The 11,547-nt window shown below is 36.2% G+C and overlaps 1 protein-coding gene across 2 annotated transcripts; it reads left to right on the top strand.

The window, feature by feature from the left end:
- The first annotated feature begins 1,542 nt into the window (after positions 1–1,542).
- On the top strand, positions 1,543–10,151 carry LOC115720732 (mediator of RNA polymerase II transcription subunit 14). 2 transcript variants are annotated; one of them, XM_030649900.2, is made up of 8 exons: positions 1,543–1,988; positions 2,870–3,928; positions 4,040–4,137; positions 4,540–4,714; positions 4,835–5,828; positions 5,933–6,951; positions 7,432–8,510; positions 8,666–10,151. In XM_030649900.2, exons 1-8 carry the CDS (start codon positions 1,776–1,778, stop codon positions 9,456–9,458), a joined length of 5,430 nt encoding a protein of 1,809 aa, XP_030505760.2. In that variant the 5' UTR covers positions 1,543–1,775; the 3' UTR covers positions 9,459–10,151. The 2 variants fall into 2 exon arrangements, with proteins under 2 accessions (XP_030505760.2, XP_030505761.2); XM_030649901.2 differs by having other exon boundaries at positions 4,835–5,824; positions 5,938–6,951.
- The last annotated feature ends 1,396 nt before the right edge of the window (positions 10,152–11,547 follow it).

An 11,547-nucleotide genomic window follows, 5' to 3' on the forward strand; every position in this document is an offset into this window, starting at 1 on the left:
ATATTTTGTGACAATAAATCAGCAGTGTTGTATTCCAATAACAATAGGAGCTTATCCAAGTCAAAGCATATTGACATAAAGTTCCTAGTTGTGAAAGAAAGAGTGCAGAGTGGACAGATTTCCATAGAGCATATTGGGACAAACTCCATGATAGCGGATCCGCTCACAAAAGGATTACCACCCAAGGTCTTTCATGAGCACACTGCTCATATGGGTGTAGTATTACTTGAGGATATCATGATTTAGTGGGAGTATGTATTTTCTTTGCTTTATGTTTGTTTAAGAGATTTATGTATTTGGTTATTTTCTGATCAGAAATAAAGTTTTCAGTTTATTCACTCTGTTTTGTTATGTTTAAGTTTGACCTCACTTTGGTTTAAGGAGGACCAGTTGGAAATAGGCATGTTCGGTTCACATTGCATGTAATTTCCATGCTACACATCCATGATTGATCTATGTCATTCGGTTATATTTATATACGTGACCATTGATGGGTTTAGTCATGATTGATATGACGAAAATCGCTTTGATCCTATATGGGTATAGTTGATGGACGAGATTGTTGTAAATACCTTTACATAATAGCAAATTTTGAGCTCATAAGGTTATACATTAATCAGGTAACATATGTTGCCCAAGTGGACATATGTTGCCCAAGTGGGAGATGGTTGGATTAAAAATCCTATGTGGGCACATATGTATAATGTATATGCTATTATAAAGTGTGATACAAAATTAAGTGACCAATTATGTTATGGGTATCAAAAGGGTATTAAATTGTCATGGAATTAATGTGTAGATACCATAAGTTAATTTATAATTTGTTGAGGGACCAAATTATAAATACCCAAAAGTCTATAAATAGGTAGTGGTCCCCAAGAAACACTAGGATTTCTGTATTCTCTCCTTTCCCATCAGAGAAAATACCTAAGAAAATAGTGTATTCTTGGAAGATCAAAACCTTCTCTGCAATCTCTAACAATGTCTTCAGGTTAGTGCTTCTGCTCATTTTTTATCATCTTCTTCTTTAATTTAGCCAAGGTTCTATAAATTTGTGATTTAGGATTTTCTATATTAAAGCACTTTAAGAATATGTTTAGATCTGTAATTTATATATTTCTTAAGTGTTTTATAAACCCTAACATTAAGAGCTGGGTTGAACTGGTGCTATCATATTAAAATTCCACTGGCAGTGGTGGAAACTGATTCGAAGCTGCTTGTCGATAGAGTTTGTGGTCAGAAGCGTGATCTCTCAGTCCTTTCGGATGTTATGAATGATAGTAGAAGTTCTTTGTCTTATTTCTCTGATGTTAGCTTTCGACATGTTAATAGAAAGTATAACTGTAATGCACATAGCTTGGCTCGAAGACACTAGGGCTAGATGAAGAATTATGCTCCAATGATTTGGTTCCAATTCTGTAGCTTCTCTTTCTGTAGTTACTCTTTCGTCAAAAAAAAAAATTTACCATTTGCCATGTCGAAATTAAATATTATACAAGTAGGGTCCACGGCCTACATTTAGTTTCTTCTTTCTAACATTCACTATTTTCTTCTTTCTAAAATTCAGAGAATCCACGCGAAAAAAAAAAAAAGAATCATATTTACGAAGTTTGTTATAATTTTAGAGAGAGAGAAGCTGAAAGAGGAGCGAGCTACTCCTCTTCTCCGTCTCCGGCTCTGCCCCAAACCTTCAAATTGACCCAAACCCTAGCTTCAATGTTTGGGATTTTATTATTGTTATAGATCCCTAGAGCTCTGTATTCGCTCTCAAATCAATGGCTGCCGACTTAGGGCAACAGACGGTGGACTTCTCCACCCTGGTCAGTCGTGCCGCTGAGGAATCCTTCCTTTCCTTGAAGGAGCTCGTCGAAAAATCCAGGGCTTCTGACCAATCCGATACTGAGAAGAAGATTAACATTCTCAAGTACGTTGTCAAGACCCAGCAACGTATGCTCCGACTCAATGTCCTCGCCAAATGGTGCCAACAGGTTCGTCCGTCTTTTCTGTTTTGATAGTTTCGTTTTTTTTGTCTGATGGACTTTAGTTGGTGTCTGGGTTTTGGCGTTTGTAACCAATTGGGATTGAAAATTGCGTCTTTAATAGGCTGGTTTGGATTTTTGGGTTTATTCAATGTAAATTTAGGGGTTTTATGGGTTGGGAATGTGAATTTAGGTTGTTTGTTCATAAGAATGTATATGTGGGCACTGGTCGGTGGAACTTAGGACAACAAGATTCACTATGTAGTTTGATTGCTTTGTGAGAGTATTGTTTTTATTTTTTAGAGGGCTGCTCCTTGTTTTCCCGTTTAAAGATGTTTGAGCTATTGTGACTATCAGTGCTGTGAAGGTTGTCAATTCGCCGTTTTTATTATTATATTATTTTATAATGACTAGGTGTTGGTTTGGGATGGGATAGCTAGTTCAAGAAATGGGATAAAATTTGGAGGTTTTGGGATCTTTATTTTTATCAGATTCGTGGATATGTTGAAATTGTCACGTTAGCCTTAACTTTAGTTGAAAGAGTAAATTGAATTCGGCCGTTAACTTTTACCGTTCGTTTGATTGATTGCCAAGAGAAGGGAAGATATGGACTAGGTTTGATATTAGACTTATTTTTTGGTTGGTTAGGACGAATGGGAGTCACTTGATTTGGCGGTTAATACTTTGTAGTGTAAGAAGGTTTAGTTAAAACTATTATTTTTGCTGAAAGGGGGTGAATTTGTAAATCCTAACTTAGTCTAAAGTATTTGGAGAGGTTTGCAATCCATAATGTTCAACTAATCAACATTTGTTCTATATTTCGTAAAGTAAAATCTAGGTCAACTGAAAGCAATGGGAAATTTTGACAATACTTACTTTCCAATTTGCAGGTTCCGCTGATACAGTATTGTCAGGAACTTGCTTCCACTCTGTCGAGTCATGATACTTGTTTCACCCAAGCTGCAGATTCATTGTTTTTTATGCATGAAGCGCTACAACAAGCCCGTGCTCCAGTTTATGATGTTCCTTCTGCAGTTGAAGTGCTCCTGACAGGAAGCTATCAACGTTTGCCCAAATGCATAGAAGATGTTGGCATGCAAAGTACATTAAATGAGGATCAGCAAAAGCCGGCTTTGAAAAAGTTAGATACTCTTGTAAGATCTAAATTATTAGAAGTTTCACTTCCTAAAGAAATTTCTGAAGTGAAAATTTCTGATGGTACTGCATTGGTTCGTGTAAATGGGGAATTTAAGGTGTTAGTTACTCTTGGCTACCGCGGGCATCTATCAATGTGGAGGATATTGCACTTGGAGTTGCTCGTTGGTGAGAGAACTGGATTAATTAAGCTGGAGGAATCACGGCGTCATATTCTTGGAGATGATCTGGAACGCAGAATGTCTGCTGCAGATAACCCGTTTGTAATATTATACTCGGTTCTTCATGAACTTTGTGTTGCACTTGTTATGGATACCGTCATTAGGCAAGTACAAATTCTTCGACAAGGAAGATGGAGAGATGCAATTCGATTTGAGCTCATTTCTGACGGAAGTGGCTCATCACAATTAAATCAAGATGGAGAAGCTGATTCATCTAGTCTTCGAACACCAGGATTAAAAATTATGTACTGGTTAGATTTTGATAAGAACACCAGTATGCCTGACTCAGGATCATGCCCATTTATTAAAATTGAACCAGGACCAGATTCGCAGATTAAGTGTCTTCACAGTGCATTTGTCATAGATCCTTTAACTGGGAGGGAGGCAGAGTTTTCGCTTGATCAAAGCTGCATTGATGTTGAGAAGTTGCTTCTAAGAGCCATATGTTGTAATAGATACACTCGCCTCCTTGAAATCCAGAAAGATCTTAACAGAAATGGTCAGATAAGTAGATCTGCAGGTGATATTGTTCTCCAGTCTTTTACTGAAGAATCTGATATCGACTCTAACAAGGTCCATATTTTTGCTACCATTTGTTGTTGCTTTGAGAATTTTCTGTTATCAAACATACTTTTATGTTATTAATGATGTTGCCTGATGACATTTTTTACTTTAATTTTGTAGAAAGACTACAAGGCAAATGCCAGAGAATGTGAAGGACAGGAAATACTACGTGTGCGTGCATATGGATCATCATTTTTCACATTGGGAATAAATATTAGGTATTTACATACATTGCAGTTTTCCTGTTATGATTTATTAATAAAAAACTATTCTTGCTGCTGAAATTGCTTGTAGTTTGTTAATGGGAGAAATTTCTTAGACTTTTCAAGGTTTCTGATTTGTAAAGATGTAATCTAGTCTAATTCATAGTTTAAAGAGGTTGGAAAGTGGTATTTGAACCGGTGATGGTGACCTCCTATTAAAAGTCGCTTTGTGACCTTGTTATCATATCTGATTTGTTCTTAAGTTTTTTTTTCCCTATTAAAAGGCTGTGTTTTGTTTCCCATATATTTTAATTGTTTATATGAAGAACATAATTAAAATAAAAAGAAACAATTTAAGGTGTATTTAAATGGCGGGTCCTTACTTTTCTGTTGTTCCACTTAAAAATTTACTTCTAGGACTGGTCGCTATCTTCTCCGATCATCACAGAATATTATTGAGTCATCAGCATTGTCAGAATGTGAAGAGGCATTGAATCAGGGAAATATGAGTGCCGCTGAAGCTTTCATAAGCTTGAGAAGCAAAAGTATTTTGCACTTATTTTCATCAATTGGCAGATTTTTAGGCCTTGAGGTAAGTGTCTTTTTAAGCATGCTAAACACAAATAGTTACAAAGTGCTGATCTTTTGTTTCTAGGGCTAGATTTATGCATGCATCTATCCCTGAATACATTGCAAAATTTTATTTTTGCAGGTCTATGAACATGGACTTCCTGCAGTTAAAGTGCCCAAAAACATTCTGAATGGTTCAGCTTCATTACTGATGGGGTTTCCAGATTGTGGAAGTTCTCATTTTCTGCTGATGCAACTTGATAAGGATTTCAAACCTTTATTTAAATTGATAGAGACTGAGTCAAACCTACCTGGAAAAACTCATGTTAATGACAATAATCAAGTAATACGCATTAAGAAAATTGATATTGGCCAGATGCAAATACTTGAAGATGAAATGACTTTGAGCTTGCTAGAGTGGGGAAAATCACATTCTTTTATGCCAAGTGCTGGAGCTGCAAATCAGACTTCTGAAAGTGGTCTTCTTTCAGATCTTAGCCTTGACGGTTCTATGCAGACAGCTGGAGGTCCTCCATCAAGTTTCTCATCACTTGTTGATGAAGTCTTTGAACTTGAAAAAGGATCTTCTATTCATAATGTCTCCTCGCCATTCAATGCATCTCCCATATCTCGTTTTGGATCTATACCTGTAAATCTTCACTCCATAAAAGCTGGTACACCCTCTCCTAAATGGGAGGGAAGTTTGCAAACATCACAAATTGCAAAAATTTCAAGTGTAACCACCCCTTACTCTGGGTCCTTGCATTCTTCAAGCAATTTTAAGGGCTCAACACATTCCAATTCTTTTGGTCATATATCATCTGTTTCGGGAAGGATTTCTGCTGGTAAAAAACTATCTGCTTCAAAATCTGAGCAGGATTTGGCTTCTCTTAGGTCACCACAGTCAGCTGAGTTTGGTTCTTGTAATTCCATGGATGAAGATCATTTGAGATCCCAGAATGATACTTCAAAGGATATATATGGAAGGTCATCTCAACTCTTATCGCCACCTCGACCCACTGGCCCTCGAGTCTCTGGTTCAAGTGTGAAAGCCAGTGGACCCAGAATTTCACCTTCTCATCCTCTAATTGGATCTTTCAAGGTTGCTGGATCAAACTCATGTTCAACTCTCGTATGTAAGATATCTCCTTTGTGTATCAGTATTTAGAGAGATTTGTTAATTTTCCTATTTACCATAGTTAATTGGCAGCATTATGACTAGTGATTATACTGTTTTCAGCACAGGTATTGGATTCGGCAATTTGTCACAGCCCTAGTTATGATGTTTCAAAACATGATAAAAATCCTCGGAAGCGTACTGTTTCACAAATGTTGAATTTGATTCCATCACTTAAAGATGTAGAAGCCAATTCAGGATTCTGTAAGAGAAGGAAAATATCAGAAGCGGTTGGTGCTCATAACTCATCACCTCAGTTACTTATGTCAATGGAAATGGTTTCAAAGTCTGATGGATACAGTTACGGAAATCTTATAGCTGAAGCTAATAAAGGAAATGCACCTTCAACCATTTATGTGTCAGCTCTTCTTCATGTAGTCAGACATTGTTCTCTTTGTATCAAGCATGCCAGGTTGACTAGCCAAATGGAGGCACTGGATATTCCATATGTTGAAGAAGTAGGTTTAAGAAGTGCTTCCTCAAGCATATGGTTTCGATTACCATTTGCGAGAGGTGATACATGGCAACACATTTGTCTGCGGCTTGGTAGACCTGGAAGCATGTATTGGGATGTCAAGATAAATGATCAGCATTTCCGGGATTTGTGGGAGCTTCAAAAAGGAAGCAATTGCACACCATGGGGTTCAGGTGTTCGCATTGCCAATACATCTGATATAGATGCTCACATCCGATATGATCCGGAAGGTGTTGTTCTCAGCTATCAATCTGTTGAGACTGATAGTATAAAGAAATTAGTGGCAGATATTCAAAGGCTATCTAATGCAAGAATGTTTGCCCTTGGGATGAGGAGACTGCTTGGAGTTAGGGCTGATGAGAAGGCCGAAGAAAGTAGTCCAAGCTCTGATGTTAAAACACCAGTTGGAGTTAAAGCTTCGCTTGAGGTCGTTGATCGGTTATCAGAACAGATGAGAAGGGCATTTAGGATTGAGGCGGTTGGACTAATGAGTTTGTGGTTTAGTTTTGGATCGGGTGTTGTGGCCCGTTTTGTTGTGGAGTGGGAATCTAGTAAAGAGGGATGCACAATGCATGTTTCTCCGGATCAGCTGTGGCCTCATACTAAGGTATATATATTATTCCAATAATTTGGGATTTTCCTTTTCTGCCGTTTCTTATTATTAGACAGTTGTCATCTCCATTGTCCTTCGGATTGTCTTTCAGTTTATTTTGCCAGATCCTTTACTCAGGAAACAGTATGATTAGGCTTAGGAAGAGTGCCTTTCCAGCTTAAGATTTTTTTTAAAAAAGAAAAAGGAAAAAAGAAAAAAGAAGCTAATGCCATACTGCTCATCATTATTTATGTTAGCAGGAAGGTTTATTTGAATTATATAACTTCTATACCTATTTCCCCTCTCAAATCAACCCCTGTGGCCATGTTGATTAGCATGTCTTATTTTCTTCTAGATAATGTGAGGCAGTGTTTGGTTAGTTTATATAATGGATTAACTCTTTCCTTTCATTTTGTAAAAAAGTTCTTTTACGGGCATAATATTTTGTTAACGATAAAGACTTGCAGTCATTTGACATATTTCTGCCACTCACAGTTTTTGGAAGATTTTATTAATGGAGCTGAAGTAGCATCACTGTTGGACTGCATTCGTCTCACTGCGGGGCCCTTGCATGCTCTTACAGCTGCTACTCGTCCTGCACGGGCTGGTCCTATTCCAGTGGTCCCTGCAGCAGCAGCAGCAGCACACTCTTCTCTCCCAAAACAAGCTGGGTACTTAACATCCCAAGGTCTTCTACCGAGTAGTTCGACTACAAATGTTAGTCAGGGTCCCTCTGGGACTGTAGGGAATCCTGTAGTAGCTACCACTCCCAGTCCTCTTGCAAATCATAGCCTTCATGGAGCTGCAATGTTAGCTGCCGCGAGCCGAGGTGGCCCTGGAATTGTTCCCAGCTCATTATTACCTATTGATGTCTCAGTTGTGCTGCGGGGCCCCTATTGGATACGAATTATATATCGCAAAAACTTTGCCGTAGACATGCGATGCTTTGCTGGGGATCAGGTTTGGTTGCAACCAGCTACACCACCAAAAGGGGGCCCCTCAGTTGGAGGGTCATTGCCTTGTCCACAGTTTCGGCCATTTATTATGGAGCATGTTGCCCAAGAATTGAATGTTTTAGAGCCTAATTTTGCTGGTAGTCAACAGGGAGGTGGTCTGGCAGCTAATCAAAACCAAGGTTCTGGTGTGCAACTCTCATCAGCTAATGGAAGTAGGATCAACCTTCCTGCTTCTGCTGCAATGGCAAGGCCAGGCAACCCAGTAGCTGCTTTACACCGTTTGGGTAATGTTCCCCCAGGATCCTCAAATTTGGCTGTTATAAACTCAGGTGTTCCTTTACGTAGACCACCTGGTACAGGTGTTCCTGCACACGTGAGAGGAGAATTGAATACTGCAATTATTGGGCTTGGAGATGATGGTGGCTACGGAGGTGGTTGGGTTCCTCTTGTTGCTCTTAAAAAAGTATTAAGAGGTATTCTCAAGTATCTTGGAGTCTTGTGGCTATTTGCTCAGCTACCAGAACTTTTGAAAGAGATCTTAGGGTCCATCTTGAAGGAAAATGAAGGTTCTCTTTTAAATCTGGATCAGGAACAGCCTGCCTTGCGTTTCTTTGTAGGGTAAGGGTTTATTTTTTATTTTTTATTTTTTTAAAAAAATCTCGAATCTCATGAGTATCGAATTCTTTTGCATGTACTATGACCATTGTTGGCATCACAAAATGTTGTGTTCTTTCCGTCTTACGTGATGGCTTTATATCTCTTCTTGTTTACAGGGGATATGTATTTGCAGTAAGTGTCCACAGGGTTCAACTTCTTCTTCAAGTGCTTAGCGTGAAACGATTCCATCATCAGCAGCAGCAACAGCAGCAACAAAACTCAACCACTGCTCAAGAGGAATTAACTCAATCTGAAATTGGGGAGATATGTGATTACTTCAGTCGCCGTGTCGCATCAGAGCCCTACGATGCATCCCGTGTTGCATCATTCATTACTCTTCTTACTTTACCTATATCAGTGTTGAGAGAATTCTTAAAATTAATTGCATGGAAAAAAGGTTTAGCTCAGGCACAAGGTGGAGATATAGCCCCCGCACAGAAACCACGAATTGAATTGTGTCTTGAAAATCATGCAGGCTTGAATATGGATGAGAGCTCAGATTCATCTGTAGCCAAAAGCAATATCCATTATGATCGACCTCATAATTCTGTTGACTTTGCACTAACTGTTGTTCTTGATCCTGCCCACATACCTCACATTAATGCTGCTGGTGGTGCTGCTTGGTTGCCTTATTGTGTATCTGTGAGATTAAGATATTCGTTTGGTGAAAATCCTAACGTCTTTTTTCTTGGCATGGATGGAAGCCATGGTGGTCGAGCATGCTGGTTTCGTGTTGATGATTGGGAAAAGTGTAAACAGAGGGTTGCTCGAACAGTGGAAATCCATTCACCAGCAGATACTACTCAAGGAAGGTTAAGAGGAGTCGCAGACAACGTGCAAAGAGCTTTAAATGTGTGCCTTCAAGGGTTGAGGGATGGTAGTGGGGTAACAAGCACTGGATCAACGTGAGTAGTCGGATTGCCCAGAGTTGTATATTGTTTTTACTAATTTGGGTTATGTTGGTCACATATGGATGTGTAGATTAATCGGGGCGGTTTTATGTATTTTCGGTTCTGCAAATTTGTTGCTGGAGGAGTTTGCCAGTGATAAAGGAGGTGAATCAATCAGAGAAGTAAATCCTGGGAATAGGGAGATGAAGTCTGAATGTCTTGCAGAAATAGTGGGGGCATGTAGAGCTAAATGGGGCTTCTCTCTTTCTTTTGTTTTTTAGCTGACTTAGATCTTCTGATGCGTAGAGTGTAAAATGTATTGGAGATAGATGGTCTAATAAGTAGTAGGTGTACAATGTTTTGAAGATACAAAAGGGGTCCCCTATGTCAGAAAAATTATTAAGCTGCTTGTTTGGCTTGTATAGATGGGTCTTGTCGTGCACACAGCTCTGTAAAAATTTTGTTCTGCTGGACGAGTTCAATACACCCCTATAGAGACTATGCAGAATGCTCACAACATTTTTCTTAATCTCTTTCGACAGAAAATTTTGATTCTTTTTTGCGGTTGTCACTTTTGTAGTTTAAAAGAAAGTTGGTTTACATTTTTCTCTCGTGGTTCATTAGTAGTAATACCATTGCGTACTGGAAAGCCAAGTTTGCTGAGATATTTGTAATATGTATGCTTTGATTAATGAGTAAAGATTCTGACCAACATGATGAACAGCTTAATCTTTTGTGGCATAGATAGGCACACTGGCACAGTGAAAATTCAACCTCTGTTCACATACTAGAGAAGACATTTGAATAGTGATTCTAATTCTCTCAAATTGTGCATATATATATATATATATGTGGATTATTACAGTAAAAATTGGATAAAATACCTATCTAGGATAATAATTAATAAGTTTAATTTAATTACTTAAGTTAATTTTTGAAAATTATACTATAATTAATATATTTATTTATAATTAATTAATTTTAAATATTATTAATTATAAATTTAACTAACAAAACTCTAATCTTAATTCCAAACCATAATTTTTTTTACTTTTTAATTGATATTTATTAAAAAATTAATTTTAATTATATACATATTTTTAAATTGTAAATTTACATAAAAAAAATATTTTAATTAAATTTACTTTTAAAACAATAATTATACTTATAAAAAAGTATAACATATTTAACTTATAATTACTCTTAAAACAATTAAAACGTCACGACTTCAATTTTTTAGAAGCAACATTTTCTTTTCTTTTTTTCTTTATTTATATTTAATTTAAGATTTCAATTAATTTAATAATTTTAAAATTTTATCATATTATATTAATTAATTTACTTTTCAAGATTATAATATTCATTGTAGTTAAAAATTTTAGATATAGAATTAATTATTTATTTTAATTAGTTTATTTTATATAGCTTATTATTCAACTTATTTCAAGGTAAATGTTCAATGTATTTAAAATTTCTAGATATTAAATTAATTATTTATTTTAATTATATTATTTATATAAATCATGCATGAACTAGTTAGTAGTATACATATATAGTTAGAAAGAGTAAATGCATATTATTAAATTGGAAAACACATGCATTTATTTATATTTCACACAAAGTAAAATATAAATCAATAAGAATTAATTTATACAACAAAGTTATTCTAACATGTTTGGTAAGTTATCATATCTCTTGTTAAGTGACATGAGTTCAATCCTTGATACTTTCATTTGATAATTTTATACCATTTTTTTTGCCTATTTTATTAATTTCATTTAATTTTTTGAAGAGTTTTTTATCTCCTCTTTATCATTCTCAGTAGTAGTGCTCATCCAATTTATTCCACACTATTTTTACTCATAGTGCATTTGATCTGTACTAAGTGCGGATTTCATATTTTGGATCTAATCCAATCTGTATAATAACTAAAATCAAATCCAATCCAATTTGCAAAAATACATATTAGATCAGTTATTTTAAATTGGTTAGTTTTAAATATTGAATTACTTAATATTTATTATTTTTTTCACATAAATAACAACAAAATAAAAATAAATTAGTATTGTTTTATGTCGCCAACAACAAATTAAAAGAAATAAAACAAA

The sequence above is a fragment of the Cannabis sativa genome, chromosome 2 (assembly GCF_029168945.1).
Source record: "Cannabis sativa cultivar Pink pepper isolate KNU-18-1 chromosome 2, ASM2916894v1, whole genome shotgun sequence".
Taxonomy (NCBI): Eukaryota; Viridiplantae; Streptophyta; class Magnoliopsida; order Rosales; family Cannabaceae; genus Cannabis; species Cannabis sativa.